We start from the raw sequence: 23,209 nt of genomic DNA on the forward strand, positions 1-23,209 counted from the left end.
GACCGTGACGCGAGACAATTTTGGTAACGTGATCGAGGGATTGAAAGTCAACCCCCTTTACGAAGAGAATTCTAACGAAATTCTACGAATAGTCGCGACTCTCCGCTAATGACAATAATATGTTAATTACGGGGGCAAGTGGATGCAAAGTTTCGGGGTATCGGTCTTCATCTGGGAATATTGAACTAGAAAAATCCGAATGAAAAATGGTGACCGAAATCGTATCCACGAGGTAATTTCAATCTGGTGAAACTTGTTCGTAATATCGTCACGAAGATCTCCGTGGTTCTTACGGAAGATTGGTATTGTTAACGTCTCCGAGATGGAATGTTGCAGATAAAATGTAACTTTCGCGAAGAAATGAAACACCGATGACTGTGAAATTTTCATTGCACGGGGAATTACACGAAATGTTGTTCATCGATTTACGAAAAGATCCGGAACAATTTTATTTCCACTTGCTCGAGGAGCCGCGGTATTTGCCAGAATTATAGTCTTTGTCTTCTTGGGCACAGAGGTCCTCGTCCAGAAGGAGTTCGAAGTTTCCCAAAGCTTCCGGTAGAGGACATTTGTTCCATTTCACGCTGGAAACGATCGAATGTAACGTATTATTAATATAAATGATCATCGATCGTGCAACGAAAGGTGTTATCTAAGAATTGTAATCAGAATGACGATTACTCTGGTACACCATCCGGTGGTACGACGATCGAAATTATGTTGTCGATTAATTTGTACTTCAAGATTCGATCGTTCACTGTGGTGGAGGTCAGCGACGGGGACGCGTTCACCTGGAAATATAAAAATGAAATACAATGATAATATTGAATGGGAAGACGTAAAGCAACATAAAGCAGAAAAAATGGAGAAAATGTTTTCGCGGAGGGTGGTTTTACGTCTCTGGTATTTCCCTGGCCACCCAATCGGGTCAATTTTCCCGTGTTTACTTTATCACAGCTGACTCTTCACTGTATTTTCCCAACACCCTCGCTTTCACACAAACAGCTACTCTAACGTAACTTGAAACTGACCAGATTCTTCCTGCTTCTTTTTTTTTCCAATTTCTATTACCCAGTCTAAATTTACACCTATAGTTCCGAGACACCCTACAGAACGATCAATGTCAGAAGAATGATTTTTCCATTGTTAGATGTTGACTTTTTACAATTAGCTCAAATGGTGGAGATACATTTGAATTTCTACATCAGCTCGAGTAATGTAACCGTTTAGCTCATAGACGGTGATTTATACGCATATCGGGACTCGGTAATAATCTTTTCCACTGTAATAGGTTGCTCGATAAGTTTTGTCGTTCGAGAAGAAACGGAGCTATTAGGTTCGTCGTTTTATTTTTTTTAAAGACGGTACTACCGTTTGATGAACGTGTGTGAAGTTTTACGTAGATCTATCGACTCGTTTGTGTATTTACTGTTGTTCAAAGTTGAAGTGTTCGTAGTATTTTTTTTTGCAACGGAGAAAACGACAAAACTTATCGAACAAGCTAGTATATTTATAGTTGTCCAAAGTTGAAGTGTCATGGTATTTTGTTTACAATGGAAAAAACAACGACTTACCCAAACATAGATTAATTAATTTTGTAGACAGGTGTAAAAGATTTTTGACGTTTGATTTCGATTTACTGGCAGATCAATCGATAAATTTTTATACCGGTCAAAATACAATAACAAACACCACTGGATTATCAGAGTTACCTACGAGTACATCAGCAACCCAGAATATGTATCGAATTAATTGCTATTGCGTATATAACGAAAATGACAATTCCTGAGTCTCGATGTAAATATAAATCAATATAAGCTGTTACCTTGCTTTAAGTTATAATTGACACACGGTGACGATATTATTCTTAAATTGAAACACTCTAATCGGTTCTTTTTAAATCTACGTGTAACTCGAGCTACGCTATAATTGTTCAACGATTCGTGGAAGGATTACACATCGATCACAGGACCTCTATCAGCCATGGTTTGAGCTCGTTATCGATGATAATATCGTAACCGTAACACTCGAGTAAGTGTGTTACGAAAACTTCTTTTTAAATCTACGTGTAACTCGAGCTACGCAATAATTGTTCAACGATTCGTGGAAGGATTACACATCGATCACAGGACCTCTATCAGCCATGGTTTGAGCTCGTTATCGATGATAATATCGTAACCGTAACACTCGAGTAAGTGTGTTACGAAAACTTCTTTTTAAATCTACGTGTAACTCGAGCTACGCAATAATTGTGCAACGATTCGTGGAAGGATTACACATCGATCACAGGACCTCTATGAGCCATGGTTTGAGCTCGTTATCGATGATAATATCGTAACCGTAACACTCGAGTAAGTGTGTTACGAAAACTTCTTTTTAAATCTACGTGTAACTCGAGCTACGCAATAATTGTTCAACGATTCGTGGAAGGATTACACATCGATCACAGGACCTCTATCAGCCATGGTTTGAGCTCGTTATCGATGATAATATCGTAACCGTAACACTCGAAACAGTGTCGATCGTTCGCCATGACCGGTGCGACAGCTTTCAAAGAGTGCACGATGCACCACGTGATGTTCGCGAAGAGTTTTTCGGTGACCGCTTTTCCACGTGTGCTCTCCAAGTATAATCTCAAATTGTGAACGCTCAGTTTGCCACCGTGTTTACTGTTATACTCCTCCTGGAATATAGATCGATTTTTATTAAAGACGTTTAGCGTTTCAAGGTACGTGGTAAGCATCTATCGTTAAATATGGAACGTACGGAAGAACCACACTCACGCCATGTTTTTGCACGGATACGTTCGTAAGGTGTATGTACATATTATCCAGCTCTTGTATACTGGTGTCGTATTTGACCGTGCAAAAGCGACAAAATCCAAGCTTGAACAAATATGCCTTCAATGGACGAAAGGACGTGATTAGTACGTATAATCGAAGATCAAACTTCTTGCCACCGATCAGCAGCGGATTCTCGATGTATCTGCAAATTTAATCGTTTTCTTCTCTCGTTACCTTTTGGTAATATCTCTTTTATTATTTATAGCGATATATCGAAAAGTAATAAAACTTCTCACTTGAAATTTTATTGGTTTATGAAAAATATGCCCATTGAGCGGTACTATAATTATGAGAATACTTGGTACAGTTCTTTTGTTATTAATTGAAAAAAAAAAAAAAAAAAGAAACGAAATTTGTTTGCTTCTTTAGATTCACAATGACGCCGTTTTGCGAATATTCAATTTTTATCATTTGTTCCAGTATTACGTATGAACACGTATACATTTAATAAAATTTTCTTTGTAATTTTTATCGAGCTAACGGTGTTGTTGATTAATGAGGCACGAAGCCCAAATTTTGTTCCCCGAAAGTTTTTTTAGTATTTTTACAAAACCAAATTAATTTTTATATCTGAAAAGATCGATATAATTACTTTGAAAGCTTCGTAACGAAGATCCGTAATTAATGTTTTACAAAAGTCCGTGTAAATAAAATAAAAAAACGTGTATGTAAAAGGATCCATTTTTCGATTGTTAGTAAGAGAATTCCCAATTTCATTCTCCTAGTTTTAGAAGGAGAAAGGTTGCAAAATTGATATTATTTGCTTTTTACGCATTTAAAAATCTTGTATCTATGAAACTATATATATAAAAATTATGGATTTGTACAGAAATTACAAAATAACGACAAAATAATTGCTCGTTTTAATCGATAAGTGGCACACCGAGATCACCACTTTGGAGTACGAAAATAGGAAGAATATGCTACACATTAACAAAACTAAACGGTATAATTATATATCTTAGACACTGATACACGATTTCAAATATTATGGAATAATACGGTGGATTGCTCGATAAAGATCAATCAGATAAGAAAAATTACCCACGGGTCCGAAATTGAAACTCCTTATCCTAATTTCCATAAAAAGAAACCAATTTTTTGTTTTAATATACTTCTCCAATATCGTTTAAAAACAAATTATTAATTATACTAATGTACAAAGAATGGCAGATGCTCTTCGATGGTCAGTTCAATATGCTCGAAGAATTTCGAAACGATCGATTGAGAACTTCTTTTATTATAAATTCGCAAAGATTCATCGTACTTTTGGACGTCCAAGTGAAGAATCCCCCCTTTAGGTTTCTCGAAAAAGGTAATTATGGTTGCACACCTGGATATAACGTACGATTCCTTTGTTAAATTCGGATTGAACGGATTTTTTGCTTCTCGGGACCATTTTTTCAGTTTACTCAATTTGTTGATTAAAAATATCCCGGTGCCTTGCGATTTACCGCAGGGTTTCATGATCCACGTGCTCTGTGGCGACTTTCTATACTCCTCCACGAACATATTATAATCTAGAGGGGTTGGTGGAGGGGGAAGAACTAAATGTAGTTAGAGTTAAGCGTTTCACTCGTGAAGATAAATGGAGAAACGTCGATTAGGGGAAGGTTGTTTTATTCGAATCACAGTGGACCAGAATTAATTCGTAGCTCGTCGAAGATAATTATCGACCGAATCGTTAATTGATCGATTTCAGTGGGAACCATGAGTAGGCGAACGATCGATAATATATTTTCTTTAATATTTTTATACGATACGTATAAATTGTTTTCGTTTTTCTTTTTTGCTTGAATCGTCACAGTAACGAATTAAGAAATAGAAACAGTTGAATTACGGTTCACGTTTAATTATTTCTATAGAACAGATGTTTTTGAAATAATCAAATTAGAGAAGTTCCTAATTGAAAATCTAGATATGAAAATTTAAGAAAACGATTCGTTCGTGAAACGTTGGCGGGTGTAAATTCTCTTTCTTCTAAATTTGCTCGAAGACAAATTTGTTGTTTACCCTTGCGTACAATGAACACGGAATGATAATCGCCAAAAATATTTCCGATTTGTCAGATATATTATAATTTACGAAAATGTCAAAAAATGGTCCAATTTGTCGGAAATATTATAATTTACGAAAATGTGAAAAAATGGTCCAATTTGTCGGAAATATTATAATTTACGAAAATGTGAAAAAATGGTCCAATTTGTCGGAAATATTATAATTTACGAAAATGTCAAAAAATGGTCCAATTTGTCGGAAATATAATTTACGAAAATGTCAAAAAATGGTCCAATTTGTCGGAAATATAATTGACGAAAATGTCAAAAAATGGTCCAATTTGTCGGAAATATAATTTATGAAAATGTCAAAAAATGGTCCAATTTGTCGGAAATATAATTGACGAAAATGTCAAAAAATGGTCCAATTTGTGAGAAATATTATAATGTACGAAAATGTCAAAAAATGGTCCAATTTGAACAACCTTGACCCCAAGTAATTATACTTTGCCTGCTGGTAAGACAAACGTGACGGGGATGAAATCCAGATAGAGATATTTTCCTGGACAGTCTCCTCTTTCCGCGAGCGGATTTCCCTCGCGTTCCAATTCTTTCCTGTATCGCTTTATGTTCTTCACTAGAAGATCCTTCCGTGTCAATTCGTAATGATTCGGAAAATGATTGATAATTCTGTAAAAAGAAAAAACAAAAAAAAACAAGATTACACCGAGCTAATATCCTCTCTAATCTATTAGACTTTACAAACTAAGTTTCTGACTGTTTGTCGTCCATTCTGTATCCGATTTCCACGCTGAATATGGTCCTGCACGATTGCGTGACCGCCCTGTAACAACGGTAGCAAAAGACTAAACCATTTTCCACAATTTGTCCGCAGTGAGATCTTTCATTTTCTAGAAAAATTAAAATCCTTTTTTTCCTTACCAATAAAAATTCCAGTCATCCTCCGGACCGACTTGGACCCATCCTCTTTTCTCGAAATTATGTACTATTATAGATTTGTCCACGTCCGTGCAAAATGCGACTTTTGTCTTGTCCGTTCCACTTGTGCATACTCTGTGAAAAGAAAAATTCAACGAATGAAATTATACGATCACAAATATTGAAATGATTTCTTCTATTGTTTTGTACAATCGTGTAACAGACTGTTGCGATTCGTGTCGAACGATTCGATTTGTATTTAACCGTTCATCTGTCGCGGAACTTTGGAAAAATCCAATCGAAAAATGACAAGTGGGGCGATCGTGTCTTTTTTGTTTCTTCACAAAAGATTCATAGACGAATCAAGAATTCATAGATTCATAGATGAACTCCAAGCGCATCGCTTAGTTTGTCACAGTTTAGTTCCAAGGACTTACAGCCTGGCAATTTTAGAAATTGAACAAGAGAAGCGCAATCTTCGAGAAACGATTATTCTTGGATTAGTTAACGTTCGATTGTAAAGTTTACCGAGTACGTTTCCGTTTACCTGCCATAATTGGTGGATAAACTGAAATTTGTGGCACGCTTGGTTTCTGTAACTGTACCAGACGCCATTCTTATGTTAACGCAAGTTGGATCGATTCACTATGGATACACAGAGTTTAGACATTTTATATTCTAGATTAAATTTGGATACCAGCTTTTGGGTCGTGGTTTTAACAGACGAATATTCACTTTTATTATTTGTGTATAATTGTGTAATTTGCGATTAAGAATAAAAGGTAAATGTTATTAGTCGATAATTTAGAAATGCTAATTATTTCGTAAATAATTAGCTGTTAATATTAACAGTGTTAGTCTATCAATTAATTAGCAATACTTACTTACTATTCATTTAATTACAATAGATCGATACTGACTGTCTAGTTATTCGTCAATATTAATTTCTAGTACTAAAATTTTATCATTTAAATTTGCATTCTGTTATTAGTACCGATACTAAAAAAAGTAACGAAAGTGTCCCATATTTTCGATATAAAAATTGGAAGTGTTTCGTAGAAGTATTCTGATATCGTATAGAATGAACACCTATTATACATACGGTTAATAAAAATGAAAATTAATATCAGATCCAGTAACGTAAATTGTTTACGTTCAGCTTATATTATCATTTTTGTTGATTTACTTTTAACAAACGAGCGTTCACTTACGTGCACTTTTAACTTATTATTGTCATTATATTAGTCACATTAATCGATAGAGGGTAATGTTAGTGGTAAATAGTATTAGCAAAATATTATTAACATCAAATTATATAGTTACTTACTACTGATATAGTATTCGATGTACCTAGGGAAATGTTTCAAAGACACTGTATAATTTGAAAGTTCATTATGAGTATAATTTAGTGTCACATGAATAATCCGACGGCTATTCCGTAAAAAATCGAAAAAGTTATCGTCTTTGTATAATTTATTTTACCTTCTTGCCATGTCTATCAGTGTTGTAATTTCCTATCAATTGAATAATCGAAGATATAATTTTACATATTTGGTCGCTAGAAAATGTGGGTATTTAAGGATAGACTTGGTTATATTGCGAGAAATCTCTTAATTTTTGTTGCCGGCAACCGACCGATTTCAAGTGTGTTTATATCGCTCTCATTGTTTTTCTTCTCTCTTTGTCGAGAGAACCACTCACGTTCACGTGCCAGAAACGCGCTAGCGTATCAACCGGTCAGACGTTTTCGATCGGGCAAGTGTTCTATTGAAGAAAATAATTTTGTAATGCTAGAGTCGTTTTATTTTTCATAACTTTATGTTTTGTTGTTGTTTTATTCATTAATATTCTCAATATCATTGAGACGTAATCCAAAGAGTAATACAGTGTTTTGTACAATATATTACATCGCAAAATTAAACATACATATATTCACGTTGGAAAGAGATGCAAGAATTACGTCAAAGTATTTAACATTCGATTAAAAGGTAAAAATTGCGTCCATTTATGTTTCTAAAACACGTTGCCATTGATCTATTTCAGTGTAAAATTAGTTTTCCTTCACTTGATCGTATAGCGCGCGCGGTGTTTCATAAACAATAAATAAGTGTTTCGCGTGATCAGATATACTTTTTTTTATTTAAATTCTATAAATTTTACATTAATTACCAGTCGTAAAAGAGTTAGTGTTATTCATGAACCGGAAATTAAACACTGTTTAAGAATACCAAAACAATTGCGATTATAACAGAGTGAATCACGTTCGCGCATAGGAATTTGTGCCATGAATTTACGATTCGAAATGCATAGTTCGTTAACGATACATTTATGAACTAGAGAATGTATGTTAGAAAGTGTCTGGTAAATTGAACAAATTCTTGTGTGCTCCGATTGTAAGAATGTTAACAGGATTTTTGAAACTGATACAAGAGTGTTTGTGCTTCTATTTTGTTTATATAATTGTTTTTTCTGTTTTGTGTATCATTTATCAAACAATATGAATAGAGTAGATATGGAATAATAATTAGCGAATGATTTAATTAGGGACACTTAGTCAAAATGTATCTGAATGCATTACATGGAAAAGTGTATTCTGTGAGAACGGCTAGAGGAAGGGGAATAGCTCCAAGTAATTTATCTCCTGATAAATGCCTATGTAATAGGCCACATTGCTTTGTGCTATGTAATGTTTGCGGTTATTGGACAAAGGGCAGAGTACGTTACTTTTGCCCTATTCATCCACAGGTTTGTTTCTTTGTGCTGTTGCGCTATAAAGAAAGTAGAAGTTGGGACAAAATATTTATTGTCTGTTTAGTTAAATTTTAATCTTTACTTTGTTCGGTTAGTGAATTTCTTTTTTTCCTTTCAGACAATCTTTTTATTTGATATTGCACAGTGTCCTCAATGCAAATCCTATGGTTTTATGTTAACTGAGTTTTGAACTGAGTTAAAGAGAAGATTAATATATCTCGTAAATTTATGCTTTAAATAAATATAGATACACACATGCACATACAATATAATATACGTGTGTGTATATGTATTTAACAATTATATTCTTAATACGAGTATTATGTTATAATATTTAATTTATGTTATGAATGTAAAAGTGTACACAAAAAAAGATATAAATTAAATAAATTTTATTTTTTGTTGCAATATATAAGCTAGTTTATTATACTGTAAACCAATTGGGAAAAGATGGCATTTTATTTTCTTTGACATATTGCTTAGTTTTTTCTTTCATTTCTTCTAGTTGTTCTTCCAATCTTATCATATCCTCTTTTTTATCAAATAGAGTGGGATACACAAATTTTTGATCTTTAGGCTGTAATTATAAAAAAAATATTAGCCTCTTATATATATTATACACTACTTATATATTTATAATCCAACAAAATAAACTTATAGATTGCGAAATGTCATAAAATTATCTTGCATAGTATTATTTATTATGAAAGGTATTTATTTATATTAAACATAAATGCGCCTTCTCTTTAGACTTACCAAAGTGACATAAGCTATTTTTATATCATCATCTTTAATAACGTAATTCCCCAATTCACACTTTTTTGTCTTTCCAAAAGCAATCCTAGTATTAACTTTAACAGGATATACGTTGTAGATTTTTTCTAAATAATTTCTCACATCGAATCTTGTCATTTCCATTGAACAGTGAAATTGTACAACATTATCCGGTTGTTTATGCTCTGGTTTAACAAGTTTTAACCAGAAGTTTGGAAGGAAAACTCGAAGTTGTGGGTTACCTTTTTGATACAAAGGATACCTGAAAAATGACTTATAATTATATGGTATATTGTAAAAGAAATTGGTGTATTAACTTGCTTCGATATATGTTCCTTAGAAATTGTTCGTAAAATCAATACCAACCATCGAGTAGACATTTTATCTTTCTTGAGTAGATGTGAAATTACGTAACACTGACAATTAGTTTATTTAAAATGTTTATCCCTGAACTATATTATATATAAGAAAAATAGTTCATTAATTTATAAACAGAGTTAAATCCTAACCTCTTCAGTGGATATAAGTCATATAACGTATCCACAGCAAGTTATTGGATAGGCCGCGTATTCAAAAGCAGTTAATGTCTCACGATCTGAAGTACCGACATCGTGAAAAATCAACAGTTTGAGTGCACTCTATGTTTAAGAATGGTAACACTGGAACTGTATTCGGTCTAACCATTGAAGTCGGTAAACGTAGTAACTATAAAAAACTCGTTCCTGCACTTTATTTGTGGTTCTATTAAACCTGTCAGGCTTAGAAAATATAATAATAAGTTCAATCCATACTTGTAGCTCGATGTGAGAATAATTGGAACTTGAAACATGTCAGACATTGTCAGACATATAAAACCAAATATAATAATGTCTCGTATGATCACTAGATTTGTCTCATTCGATATTTACAAGGATCATGTAAATACCGATCAGAGATGATACGAAAACTTGTCGAAAACGATCAGCGGTCGAGTTTCCCTCTAGTGGCGAGTATGGGAGGTGCCACCACACTTGTAAATCTAATATACATATCTTTGCCTTATAATATAGAAAATGTAGGGTCACATAAAAGTGGTGGAAGCAAAGCGAGGAAAGAAAGATAGCTGTTTGTATGGAAATATCTATATCCAGATTCCACCACGAAGAGATTACTGCGAGCGAAAATAAAATTAGTGTTCCTTCGATCTCTTCGTTTAATTCTATCAAAGAAACCAAATCTGGCATTAGTGTTCCGATCGAAAAGGAAGGTGATTCTACATTGGAATTGACTGCATGCATGGTGTTATTAATGTTTTAATCAATCAATAATTAATAAGGTTCTACCGTTAATGTATGCATTTTTGTTTAAATTAAATCAATAAGGTTTTTCGAGTAATTAACATTGAGAGTTTATTTGTACAAAATATAATTATTGTATCATTTTTAATGCGATTATAGAGCTTCTGTCGTCATCTAGTGGCAGAAAATCTAAATTACTTTTTTTTATAAATGAACTGTTTTCCGTAGATGGCGTTACCAGTCGTTACAGAATGCTTTCTCCTTTAGTAAAAATACAAGCTTTGAGATTAGTGTTAGTCCACGAATCGGTGCAAGCTTGTATCGATCCATGTTGTACTTAAAAATATATATAACTATGAATCTGTACAAGAAAATAATAAAATAGGTGAATATATCCAGAAATTGATGGTGTCTCTCAGTTGCAAAAGTATAATTGTTAAACTAATAACTTGGGCGTTTTATCGTTGAGGCCGCTTACTAATGATTTCAAATTAGTTCGGTTCTGTTACCGCTAGATGGTTGCACCGGTGCCAATTTTCTTCGTCAATTGATTATTATTTCAAGGATTAAACTATTAAGTATTTATTAAATATATCGTGTATTATTACGTTCCGAGAATGAATTTTGGTACGTGTGTATTTTAACTTTACAATGCGCGATTCAGTGAACAAATTTGTACAAAGTACATACATACCATACAATTTTGACAATGAATTCTGATACACGCCAACAATTGTTTGTATATTTAATTTACATTTTAAATGACACGTATGCGAAGCTATTAAATTTCAATGATAAATATATAATAAATAATAATAACGACGCCGTTGGATCGACAATTTATTCTACTATTAAATAGTAGACTATTTACTATCATTAAATAAATTATTAAATATCGGGGGAGCAGCTGTCAGAGCATTGTCATGTAACAATGATATGTATGTACCAATAGAGCGCTAGAAATTTTTAACTGCCTTTTAAACAATTTGATCCATCAAAGCCGACGATTAATGAAATTATATTTATCACGTGTTGCGTACAGGAACATGTATCGTTCGTTTTCTTTCGTTCGGGTCACTTTCCCACGATCGCTGTGTCATAATCGATAGTCTCGGTATCGATAGTCGATTTTTTTTTTTTTTCTTTCAAATATTCAGCCTTTGAACCGATTGAACGCTGTAAAGTCCAAGTGTGTTTCGGCAATGACCTTTTTCTTCGGCTAAATTGACAAGAATATAGTTCACGAAATTGTCCTGAAAATGGTTCTGTTTTGACAACGACAAACGCCATAGTCATAACACTCGTATATTAGAAAAAACGATCGAATATCCCAGGATTAGGTTATACGTTTACCGAGAATTTGGCCAATGTAACATTTCCAGTCGAAAATGAGCTGCGACTTGTTACCAGAATGGTTGAATCTTTTCCTGGACGACGTGGAAGCTACCTTATGTCTGCCGATATTACTCGTTATGGTACTTTGTACGGTTCAATTCATAGTTAATCATACCATGGATATCGGATGTACGTTTTATCAAAATATAACGACGCAAAAATCGTGCGAATGTAACGAGGACGGGACCGATAAGGATGAAACGAATGGGGAGGATTTATTAAGTAAAATTAAAGGTGAAACTTCTCACGAAACGAAACTTTGCGTAACTTTTTTTTTTCTTTACTATTTCAACATTTAAGTGCACGCACGGAGTTATCGTAGATCGTTCACCGTGGACGTTAAAGAAAAATATGAACGTTTAAATATTTAAGAAAGAAACGAATTGGAAATGGTACACCTTGACATCTTCGCTATTTGAAATATTAGAAAGAAATGTTGCTAATATGGAACTGATATAAAAATATGGTGGACGTGGTATGGTGACTATAGTTTCTTTATGGGTGGCGACGTAGAGGGGATTGAAAGATTAATTTTGTTTTTATAATAGAATGACCGGCTCTTTTATAGTAAAATTTGATAGATTAATACATTCTGAGAGAAAATTATTAGAATATATTCGTTCCAAAAAGTCATACTTTCAGCTACCGAAATATTGGTGTTGTTGTGTTTGAATTGCTATGTTTTACACACGTCTCATCACCTTGAATGTTAAGGAACAATAGACGGTGTCCTAACTTTGCTGTAGAAGTGGCTTAGAAATGTTCTAGATTAAAAAAATTCTTCAAGGTCCTTCAAGGTCAAATAATTGGTTTTAGAATAAATGTAACTTAATACTCGGAATTTATTATCAAGTTCTGTCATAGAACTCGTTAATGGTATATTCCGTTTAGAAAAAGCAAAGTTGACCTTGAAATCTTCTCTAAGCGATCGCTTCCATACAGAAACTATTACCACCGTATTACGTTCCCGCCATTTTGGTACTATTTTTATTCGCGACATTTTTTCTTATTCTTTTAAATGGCAAAGATATTAAGGTGTACAGTTTTAAGTAGACCATTCTGTATAAGGCAGAAAATATGTTCTGTTCAAGATTATTGGGCGGTTGTACATAAATTTCCATTTGATATTTGATAGGGCTCTTTTGCAATCTGGTTTTCGGCAACAATAGTACGGTTGTGAACAAGGAGGACGAGATTTTGCCTGTACAGCCACTTAGGCCGAATTCTCAAGAAGAAGATTGGGATTACTGCGAGGAGGACGACGATTAACGTAAAAAAATTACGAAATATAACGTGAGACGAAATGTCAATTTGTTTGTCCGAAAAATTGAACGAAAACAAGAATTTAAAAGTGGTAATTTATGGTACGCGATAATCGATACAATGGGAAATAGTGTCACGCGTAAGCAAAAAAATGTAAGAAACATGCGGGGAAGAATTGTTAGACGGCTACGAATATATTTTTAGAAATTACCTTAATTATAATCTTGCGACATAAGCTTTTAAAAATAAAGCAAGAGAAAATATACACTGTAAAGTACGGTGGAAAATTTGGATTACGGTTTCGTCACAATTTCTACAATGTACCGTTAAAACGTTCAAGAACTTCTTACCTTAAGTTTTCCAGAACAGAGTTTACGAAATCGCAATTCAGCTTGGTCTCCGTTCGCGTGTAACGATTAAACGATTACGTCGAGAGTGAAATCTTACGATTGAGAAAAGAAGCGTAAAATTGGGAAACGAATGAGATGCGATATAAACGGGGTATGTGTATTTCTTTCTTATTCGCGATGTAAAACAAAAAGAACATATCGTTTTATTATACTTAGCTCCCCGCGTTAACGTAACACAGCTTTCGTACAGACGGAACGAAATCAATTGGTCGTTCAAGGTCACTGAGAGGCTACCCTCCATCACGCTGGTTAAGATGCTCCGCCTCTTCCCCCACCTCTCGACTCTTCGCTCCGCCCCATATGAAACCGCTTCTTAAACTTTCCATTCGAGGGGTAGACAAGCGCAAACCAGTAGTGCGATACACTTCAAGGGTTCAAAACTATAAAGAACCAAGTCTGCTGGGATTGATTCGGTTTCACTTCGTCTGCTTTAATGAAAATCCATTTTTATCGAGAAAGGGAAACGTATGTATAATATATAAACAGCGTCGATGAATACTCGTTGAGCCTCGATCCAGCGTGACGATCGAATAATTTCGCTTTCACCGATGACATCATCGGCTCGTTCGAAAATTAATGTCGTCAAGACTTGGTCCATTATGATACTTGAAACCTTCGTTTAACATACAATTCGATGGTTCGTGAGATTTCACCGTGCAAACCACTCTCGATGCCTTACACAGATTTTATTCGTACACTTGCTATCCGTTTGTATTAAAATTAAGCGGTTTCCAACGTTTGGTTAAACGAGTTTCTTAAAAGTTACGCTAGGACAGACCGTTTACGTGACTGTGCACGTCTTTTTTCTATACTTTATATTATCTGTCTTTTGTAACAATATTAATTGAACCGCCCATGAGGCGCATTTTAAGGCTCTGTCTTTCTGTTTATTTTACACCGCCTCTTTCTTAAATATTACTATTTAAACAAAAAAGAAAATATGATTGCTGTATTCACGTTCATTAAGAACATTTTCGTTTAATGACTGTACGATCAAAGGTTTCTACACGTTCTCTACGAATGTCTTTGTTTGTTCCTTGTACGAATGTTGTACATAAATCAGTGGAAGCATCCAGTCTTAAAAGAAAACTTTTACTTTATGAAAATACAGGGTGGAACTTAATTCGCAGGACGGCCGAAACAGTTTTTCTTACGACGCTTCATTTTTGAGGGAATTAAGTTAAAAGATTAAGTCCATTATTATAGGAAATCGTGTGTGTTCGTCGTAATATTGTGTATCGAGCTATCGTAATTGTTCCATAGAAACCGAAAATTAAAGAGGATAATGGATAATAGGAACAATAAAAGGGAAATTGTAGTCGCAGCAAAATCAATTGGCCACTCAAAATGATCGAAAATCTAATCTCTACTGTATCATTCGAACGCTCCGTCTCTCATTTTCCACAGAAACCAGTAAACTGGTATTCCTCCGAACAGAGTTTGAGGGAGTAGTCAAACGGGGTGGAGCTAGGAGCTGAGAGGCGGAGTCCTAGGGCGGAGCTAAGAAGTAATAGGAATTATGGGGGTAATTACCTTTACTTCGAGCGGCCAATCGAGTTCCGAAAATGTGTTACAGAGAGACGTGTTACTTAAGACATAGTTGACTGCCTGCGAACATAACTAGCTTCGAATTTAATATTTTTCGAAGACTGAGCTTCCTCCAAACAAAGTTTATTTTTGCACAAAGAATTTCTTCATATTTTCTTCTGCGAATTATTTTCCACTGAGCACATACTTGGTGGAAGGAATATAACGAGGTACTAGTAGCAATACTCAAGTGGTACAGAAAGTACCACCCTGGAACACTTACTTGGTGTACCAGGCTCATAATGTGTCGAATATTGTCCAAACAGTATACACAGTTCATCCTCGAAGTTTCAACACACGATCTTTAAACGAACTATTGCTTTTAGCCCCCAGAGACCTCCACTATATTTCTTCTACTAAGCGTACAATAAGATTCCAGACGAAAGATAACGGGGAGAGAAAGAGGCGGTGTAATTGAGTATTTTGATAGTTCGTAGAGGTTTGACACATCGCGTGTCGTACAAATTATGTTCGCCAGCGGAGTCGTAGTTTCGCGGGCAACTGTGTAACCTAGCAACGATAATGGTAAGAAGAAGAGTATCAGCAGCGATAAGAGTATTAATTAGTGTTACAATAACGGTTGTTATAATTTAAACGATAGAAATCTAGTGTCTTTCGTTCAGACGGAGTTTCCGTTTCCGAAGAAACGAGAACCGCTGAGTTTACGTTCGAGACACCATTGTTGTCCGAAGCTCGAACATCTTAGAACCAGAAGATCTGTACACGAGTAGTTGCATCGACGAAGAGATACTCGAAAGGCTCAGAGTTATGCGACCGATTCCTTTGTAATTTCGGACATTCCTAAAATCGTTTTGGAAAATGTCACTATGCCCTTGGTGCTCTTCCATTCTTTCTCATTCTTACAGAAAGCAGAGCTTCTATTGATCAATCGTCGAGTACCTTTCGTCCACAGGCCGTTCTTCTCGTTAACGGTGAAGGAACCTATTATAATACAATCAAAAATCGCTGTTCCGTTACACCCATCGGCGTTTCCTTCTTTAGCCCTTCCTAGTACAGCTCCAGTCTTTGTTTTCGAGCTTTCTTCTTAGTTTCTTCCCCTTTCGAAAAACATACGTATACTTGTCCTCCGTTGATCTCATCGACTAATGTTCGTTCGTCATTGAGCAAACAGAGTGCAAAACGCTCTTCTTCCCAATCGTCCTCGTTGTGTTTGGAGTCTCTCAGTTTCGAGACAAACCTTGCCAACTTTGTCACGAAACGGTCAAAGACCACGACTCAAGAACTCGTTTCTGCTATAATCTGCTTCGAATGATATGCTCGTTCAACCATGATTGTAGTGTCACATGAAAACGTTGTCAAGGCCGGACACATTTTTCCTGGTGGGCGTGGAGGTGGCACAGTTAACACCCTCGTCCTCGAAGGTGACCATCTTCTCGCGACTTCTGGTCGCGGTGCCAGAGCACTCCAACAGACGGGACTGTTGGTTCAACGGGACCGGGTTCACGGTAGAAGTGACTGGTGGCGTGATCGCGGAAGAGGGTCGTAGAACAGACGAGGGTGGCGGTGGCGGGACAGCCATGTCGGTGACCGCCGCCGCGGCGAGGTTGAACTCGCTTACGCTCCGTGGCACAAAATATTCGAAGTGCAAGGAGCTCTCTTGCTGACGATGCGGATGATGCTGCTGTTGATGGTGATATTGGGTAGGCGATAGGCAGCTTCGTCTCAGCGATTGGGCGCGTTGAAATTGTTGGGTCGACGATGCGTTCCTGATTTCGAACGGTGTCTTCTTGCGTGGCAGAGAATGATGGCCGGGCGATGGTTTTATGGCAGTGTTGGACGTATGGGCCAGGAGCTTCCCGTCGCCGGGACTCCTGGCCTGATGCTGTCAGGATGTTGGCACCATGGACATGGCGATTGCTTCGTCTTCCTGCTCGGACAATCGCGAGTCGCTGGTGCCTCCACCGTCGTCGAGATCGCTTTTGAGCCCAGGACCGGCACCTGCTGGAAAACAGAGCCGTGGTTACTCGTCTTGGTGACACGGTGCTTCGGTTTGCGTGGCACGACAATTGTTCTTTAAAGAAGGGGTTATGCAGAGTGGTCAAGATGCTCGATCGAAATCCCCGACGCGATTGTATCAGAACCGCTCTCTAGCTGACTCGTACAAATGTGTTATGTGTTAACGGTAACTCGACTTATTCGTCAAAGATTAGACACTTTCGAGCCCGACGCTGGTTGAGTGTCTACGCTGAGCTGTGTTCGATGGAACAGGTTCGACAACCGGTAAGATAAAAAGCTACACGGTCCTGGTAGACTCGAGACTAATTCCCTGAGGTGTATTTTTCAAGGTGTCGGTGCGACGCGGTGTAATAAGGAACAGCCGTGTATCGTACGAATGTTAAAATTATATACCGAGAGTTATCACGAACTGGAGAGTCCAGAACGGTACTGTAGAAATTTTTGTTCACCCGATGGTAACATCACCGTCGTTGTGGTAACGGTACGATCGCCGGGCTCAAAGTGTCAAGGTCACACGGCCTAAAGCGGAACCGGGAGATTCTTTTTCGCCCGGAACGATCTAGCGGTTCCCCGTCGAATGCCTGCATCAGGGATACCTGTACCACCGATAGGTCCGACCACCACCCCCGACGACATGCCGCAGGTTCTACCGAAGACCCTGACCACGCGTACCACCTCCTCCTGGACGAGGTTGAAGCACATGGCGATCAGGCCCATCCCGGCGAGTATGTAGAGCGAGCAGGCGCACAGGCTGAGCTCCTCCAGCGTGGCGGATGCCGTGTTTCTTCCGACCGGCATCAGGTCGCCAAACCCGATCGTTCCGAGGCTCGTGAAGCAGAAGTAACTGCCTTCTAGGAGGCTCCAGCCTTCCAGTCGATTGAACATTACGGCCCCACCGCATATGTAGATCAGCATGATCACCAGGCAAAGGCTTATTGGTATCCTGACGGTGTTCGTCTCCACCACGTAGCCGGGTGACGAGCTCGTCGACAGGGACAGGGAGCACGGATGAAAGTGGCGTTTACCGTTACCAGACGATACATCCTGGTGAACAGTGAAATCGTAAAGATTCGATTACGTTTACTTACACGTGACAGGGTACCACCAGTCCGAGTGCTCGAGAAGGTTAGACACGTGCAATCGAACAGGGTTTCAATTGCACTTACCGATACACATGGGTACGTGACTTAACGTATCTCTAGACTGAAATTTTACTAAAAACATCCTCCAATACCTTTACTTTGTTACGACTTACTACTTCACCATTAATGAAATTGACGGGCGATTTGTACACTAGATTTAATTAAAAACTATTACTTTTAAATCCTTTCTCAAACAAATTTTTAAATTTATTTTCCAAAAATAACATTTTCGGAAAATAACGTACGAACAGAGGTAGGTCACGTACGGTAACGTAACAATTTTGGAGTATCTCGCTATCAGGATGTCCCTAAAACTTGCTTTCAAACTTTCGGGTAGTATTTATAAAAAGAAGCAAGAATATACTAATGAACATGGATTCAAATATCGTTAGTTTTGTAGCCGTAAGATGTTTTGCACTAGAAGCTTGTAACAGTATACGAAACTACTGCGTGTCTACCTGCAACTTGTCGAGTAAGTCGAACAAAGTAAACACAACGCGCACGGCTACTACGTAGTTGTACCAATGTCATTCGGCAATAATAACAGTTACTTTAGGAAGTTATATCGAATATATTGGGTTGTTCGGAAAGTCATTTCGTTTGTTTTTTTTTTTTTTTTGGTGAAAATGAAACACGATTTCTCTTAGAGCGTATAAACATTTTATTAAATTATATATTCTCCGTTTTGGAAAACGAAATTACTTTCCGAGCAACCCAATGTTCCACTTTGGGGAACAATAGCGCAGAGTCGTATCTCGAGAATCTCGAGTCACCGCAATGAAAACTATCGAGAACAGTGATCAAACGCCTTCGTATCTTACAGACGAAGAATTTAAACGCAAGAATTTAAAAATTCACGATAAAATATAAACAATGACTTCCAACATATTCCAAGGAACTAGCCGCGTAGATGTACGAAAACTTCGCTGACGGAAGACTGAGAAGGAAGTATCCTACTTGACAAGCACGCGGTGCGACTCAAAATTCGAAATGAAAGAATTCAATAAATTTACACCGGATAAAATGTAACATCTGAAACCAACGATACTCGGGCTCGCGTTTACCGAGACTGTTCCGTTTGTTCCGACGTGTGCCACGTGCTCGAAAAGTTTATCGACTTGCAGGTATACTCCGAGTGAACGTCGAGTCGAAGTCACGTTATCGCGATAGGGGTTGGACATTGTCGTACCTGAAGCGCGGCGGTAGAGCTCGTGGTAGCGTGCAGAAGACCTTCGCTTCCGCAATCGAGCAGAATCGCACTGCTGGTACCGCGCGTTCCAAGATCGTCGCAGGAGCTTTCTCTGCTGGCCGAATAGTAATTGCCGGATTTAGAATCGACGTGGTTATCGTATCTGTACGTTTTGCTCATGATACCGCCGACTGGTGGCGGAGGCGGTGGTGGTTGTTGCTTCCTCGTGCAATTACGTGGCCTGCAAAGCCGGCCATACAAGTGGCGGAAGCTCCTCGCGAGAACGTCGCCGACCGTGCTTAAATAGACCAGCATCAGGGGAATTCCAGCCAGAGCGTAAACTATTGTAATCAAACGACCCCAGACCGTGCGCGGTGCTACGCTGCCATATCCTGAAACGTCGATCGAGTAGCCTGTGTTACGAACGTGTACAATATCCGGTGGTCGAACGAGACCGGTTCGTTTATTTTTATGGTTCCTTAAGTTTGCTTTTAAGGGACATCCATTGGGTTGTTTGGAAAGTCATTTCGTTTGTTTTTTTTTTTTTTGGTGAAAATGGAACATGATTTTTGCAGAGTGTATAAACAGTTTGTTAAATTATATATTCTCCATTTTGGAAAACGAAATTACTTTCCAAACAACCCAATAGTAGAAATGGGTTTGGTTGGTGTGTATTCGGAGCCAAACATCGTTTTACTCGTATATTGAAAGTATCTGGGTTAGGTTCTCGGTCAGTTATCAGTGTGTAATTTGTACATTCAGACTTTGGATAATTGTGCACTTCGCAGTCGAGATCGTCTCGCTTGTTTACGCTTGCATTGAATTCTATCGAACGTACACATTGACTGTTACAAAAAGTTCTATTTATTTAAGTGGATCCACGAGTCCTTTGTAGAGTAGCAGTTGTGTTAAGTGATCAATCTGTGATCCACGAAACACGATACCGATAGAAAAGAATCGAAGTGCTATGAACATTACCGATGGTCGTGATCAGCGTCAAAGAGTACAACAGACTACCGCTGAAGGTCCACCGTCGTTGCGGTCGCCTGTCCACGGTGTGATCCCTAGATCGGGACGATGGTCCAACTGGCTCGTATTGCGAGGAAGTCCGTCTGAGGCCGCGTGCCAGGTTCTCCTGAAATTCGAACACCTCTCTCGCTGCCAGCCGCGTCCAATTTTCTTTGTACAACACGTTCAGATCCTCCGTGATGCTCCAAAGCCTCTCTACGGTGCGCGCCCTGAGCTCCATGGCTATGGTGTCATCCTCGAGGCTCGGTACCACGTACGATCCTCCCTCAGGCTTTGAGCCACCAGGCAGCAGGTCATTCGTCGAATCCTGGAACAGAGAGAAGTAATTGGCAATTGGTTCGAGCTATTCTCGACGTGGGCTACAGGTCTACTCGAAGAGGAGACTCCTCTTTTAAGGGGGTAGTTCCAAATGTACCTGACCTAACAAAGAAAACGCAACAAATTTGGGAAAAAATATCTTTATTTCTCTACATAGTCTCCTCTTAGATCGATACGTTTTTCCTAATGATGTTCAATGGCTTCGATATCCTATTTATAGTGAGAATCATCGAGCTTTGCAAAATAAAACTTAAGCTTTGTAAGGTCGGCACTTTCTCTCTTGTTCATTCTTTTCGAACAACTATCGCCATCTATACGTCAGATCGGATACTTCTGGAACTACCCTCGTACTCGGTTTGTTTATTTTTCTATGGCAAATAAAAAGCTCAACTTTAAAGGGTAAGTTCTTAAGGCTAACGTTATACGAAGCTCGAGCTTTCGAAACTTGGAGACTCGAGCTTTAACGCTTGGCTTTCGAAGCTCTTGACGAGCTGGGAAAAGAAATTAGCAACAATTCTACGATACGTGTTATTTATTTTCTAAAAAGTATAGTCGCGAATTCAAACACATGGGAACTTAAATTGCCGATTGATTTAGTCGATTCCTTTTTTTGCGATTGTCAGATTTTGAAAACGATTATTCACTTAAAACACTCGTGGTCGGTACAGACAAATACCTAAAGTCGTTCGATTTAAATTTGGAAACGACAGTTTACGATTCAAAGAGTTTAGCCCACATGCGAAATTCCAACATTGGTCAATATTTCGGTACACTGTACACGCTACATGCGTAACAATGTTGTTACCCGATTGGGTGATATCGATTGAAATAACCGCATTCAGGGACTTGTGCGTGTCATATCGGAGTATTCGAACCGACGTAGCAATTTCACGATTCAAGTGTTAAGGACTCTGACACTCATAGCTCGAGCTTCGAACCCAGAGAGTTCTAACATTAACACTAGAACTACCAAAGGGGTAAACTGCTTCGAACTTCTTTTATAAAATTACATAATTATCAACGATGTCTTTGCCTACAATATTCGTGGACAATTATTGAAATAGACAACTAATGGTACTCGTAAATAAATTTGTCCTTTCCTCGTCCAATTCCAAAGGTACGTATGTAGCCTAACACAAATAGGAATACGTTCACCAGAGTAGTTCTAGTGTTGAGAACTCTAGCTCTCACAGCTGGAGTCTTTAACCTCGTCGTGTCACGCCTGAGTCTTTTTGTACATTCAATTTCAGTATTGTTCAATTGTACTGTTCGTGCAACTTTTCTTGAAAATTAAAACAGACGTACCATAAAGTAAAAGAATATTATTTGCGTCGAACAAGATCAAGTCACGGGTCCGTTTGGACCCAGGTGTGGTATCTTCCGTCGTCGTTCAATTGGCCGAGATGTTGGCCAATGTTGGAATTTGGCACGTGCGCTAAACTCTTCGAATCGTAAACTGTCGTTTCCAAATTTAAGTCGAACGACTTTAGGTATTTCTCTGTACCGACCACGAGTGTTTCGAGCGACTAATCGTTCTCAAAATCTGACAATCGCAAAAAGAAAGAACCGTCTAGAACAATAAGCAATTAAATTTCCCATGTGTTTGAATTCACGACTACACTTTTCAGAAAATAAATAACACTTATCGTAGAATCGCGTTAAGACCCGGAGCACTCGTTTCAACAACGCTAGGTATACTTACCGACTTGAGGCCACCTTCCAGGGCCATGAACGTGAACGCGCCGAGCAACGTGTAGCCAAGCACGAGTACGCAGACCCCGAGACTGGCTAACAATCCCGGTGTTTTAGTGGATGTCGCGGTGCTGCAGCTGCAGCAACAGCAGAGCAGTTCCGCGCCCCTGACGGACGTGCTGATCCGCAACGCCTCGGCGTTTGCGTTCGCGTTCCTTCCAGGACAGCATCTCGGCGCCCTCTGATAGTAATCGGCGGTGCTCTGCATCGTTCCGTCGTCTGATCAAACCGCTGCTACCGGCAGCGTTGTTGTTGTTGTCGTCGTCGTCGTCGTCGCCGCCGTCGCCGCAGCTGCAGCTGCAGGTGCAGCGACCGACGCCGCAGCTGCAGCCGCAACCGGTCACCTCCTATCGTTCTACTATCCTCCCTCGAGCCTCGTCCATCTGGTGCGGTGGCAAGCCTGTCGTACAGATTAGCGTCGCCCGATCAGATGTCAGTCCTTCGCCCCCACACCCCTTCTGTTAGGCTAATTGCTCTTTACTTTGCAATTAAGGGATCCCAAGATTCACGGGTAAACGTATCTTACAATTAGACATTAGCGACGAGTGCCCTTAGGGGATCACCTG

General features: G+C 38.3%; 6 protein-coding genes across 13 annotated transcripts in view; 2 read left to right on the forward strand and 4 right to left on the reverse strand.

Annotated features, from left to right (window-relative positions):
* Window positions 1-448: 448 nt before the first annotated feature.
* On the reverse strand, window positions 449-6,394 carry Ttll1b (Tubulin tyrosine ligase-like 1B). The gene is made up of 9 exons (XM_076317173.1): window positions 6,327-6,394; window positions 5,783-5,914; window positions 5,619-5,684; window positions 5,352-5,530; window positions 4,177-4,363; window positions 2,784-2,985; window positions 2,453-2,683; window positions 682-791; window positions 449-584 (listed from the first exon to the last, which is right to left on the reverse strand). Exons 1-9 carry the CDS (start codon window positions 6,392-6,394, stop codon window positions 449-451), a joined length of 1,311 nt encoding a protein of 436 aa, XP_076173288.1.
* Window positions 6,395-7,593: 1,199 nt separating this feature from the next.
* On the reverse strand, window positions 7,594-10,227 carry Mrpl23 (mitochondrial ribosomal protein L23). Of its 3 annotated transcripts, XM_076306254.1 has the most exons (4): window positions 10,096-10,152; window positions 9,671-10,009; window positions 9,287-9,566; window positions 7,602-9,107 (listed from the first exon to the last, which is right to left on the reverse strand). In XM_076306254.1, exons 2-4 carry the CDS (start codon window positions 9,682-9,684, stop codon window positions 8,955-8,957), a joined length of 447 nt encoding a protein of 148 aa, XP_076162369.1. In that variant the 5' UTR covers window positions 9,685-10,009; window positions 10,096-10,152; the 3' UTR covers window positions 7,602-8,954. The 3 variants fall into 3 exon arrangements, with proteins under 3 accessions (XP_076162354.1, XP_076162369.1, XP_076162363.1); XM_076306239.1 differs by lacking the exon at window positions 9,671-10,009 and having other exon boundaries at window positions 7,594-9,107; window positions 10,096-10,227; XM_076306248.1 differs by lacking the exon at window positions 10,096-10,152 and having other exon boundaries at window positions 9,671-10,074.
* Window positions 7,658-8,720, forward strand: LOC143144157 (uncharacterized protein CG13380-like). Its single transcript, XM_076306268.1, has 3 exons — window positions 7,658-7,767; window positions 8,324-8,524; window positions 8,649-8,720. Exons 2-3 carry the CDS (start codon window positions 8,339-8,341, stop codon window positions 8,718-8,720), a joined length of 258 nt encoding a protein of 85 aa, XP_076162383.1. The 5' UTR covers window positions 7,658-7,767; window positions 8,324-8,338.
* A 1,742-nt stretch (window positions 10,228-11,969) lies between the features above and the next one.
* On the forward strand, window positions 11,970-13,513 carry LOC143143267 (uncharacterized). The gene is made up of 2 exons (XM_076304337.1): window positions 11,970-12,210; window positions 13,112-13,513. Exons 1-2 carry the CDS (start codon window positions 11,970-11,972, stop codon window positions 13,243-13,245), a joined length of 375 nt encoding a protein of 124 aa, XP_076160452.1. The 3' UTR covers window positions 13,246-13,513.
* A 219-nt stretch (window positions 13,514-13,732) lies between these two features.
* Window positions 13,733-17,082, reverse strand: LOC143146754 (uncharacterized; the record flags this gene model as incomplete). The annotated part of the gene is made up of 1 exon (XM_076311361.1): window positions 13,733-17,082. A coding segment is annotated over one exon (546 nt), but the record flags the coding sequence as incomplete, so codon positions are not given.
* Window positions 16,948-23,209, reverse strand: part of LOC143143221 (TWiK family of potassium channels protein 18) — a 35,578-nt gene continuing 29,316 nt past the window's right edge. For 3 of the 6 annotated variants that reach the window (XM_076304250.1, XM_076304264.1, XM_076304256.1), the window contains exons 2-6: window positions 22,594-23,043; window positions 20,523-20,880; window positions 19,545-19,936; window positions 17,810-18,257; window positions 16,948-17,198 (exon numbers count right to left, since the gene is read on the reverse strand). In XM_076304250.1, the coding sequence (XP_076160365.1) occupies window positions 17,083-17,198; window positions 17,810-18,257; window positions 19,545-19,936; window positions 20,523-20,880; window positions 22,594-22,851 (1,572 nt within the window). In that variant the 5' untranslated portion in view covers window positions 22,852-23,043 and the 3' untranslated portion in view covers window positions 16,948-17,082. Of the gene's footprint in view, window positions 17,199-17,606; window positions 18,258-19,544; window positions 19,937-20,522; window positions 20,881-22,593; window positions 23,044-23,209 lie in introns of all 6 variants that reach the window. The other 3 variants (XM_076304274.1, XR_012991067.1, XR_012991066.1) reach the window with 3 other exon arrangements.

The sequence above is a fragment of the Ptiloglossa arizonensis genome, chromosome 1, assembly GCF_051014685.1.
Source record: "Ptiloglossa arizonensis isolate GNS036 chromosome 1, iyPtiAriz1_principal, whole genome shotgun sequence".
NCBI lineage: Eukaryota > Metazoa > Arthropoda > Insecta > Hymenoptera > Colletidae > Ptiloglossa > Ptiloglossa arizonensis.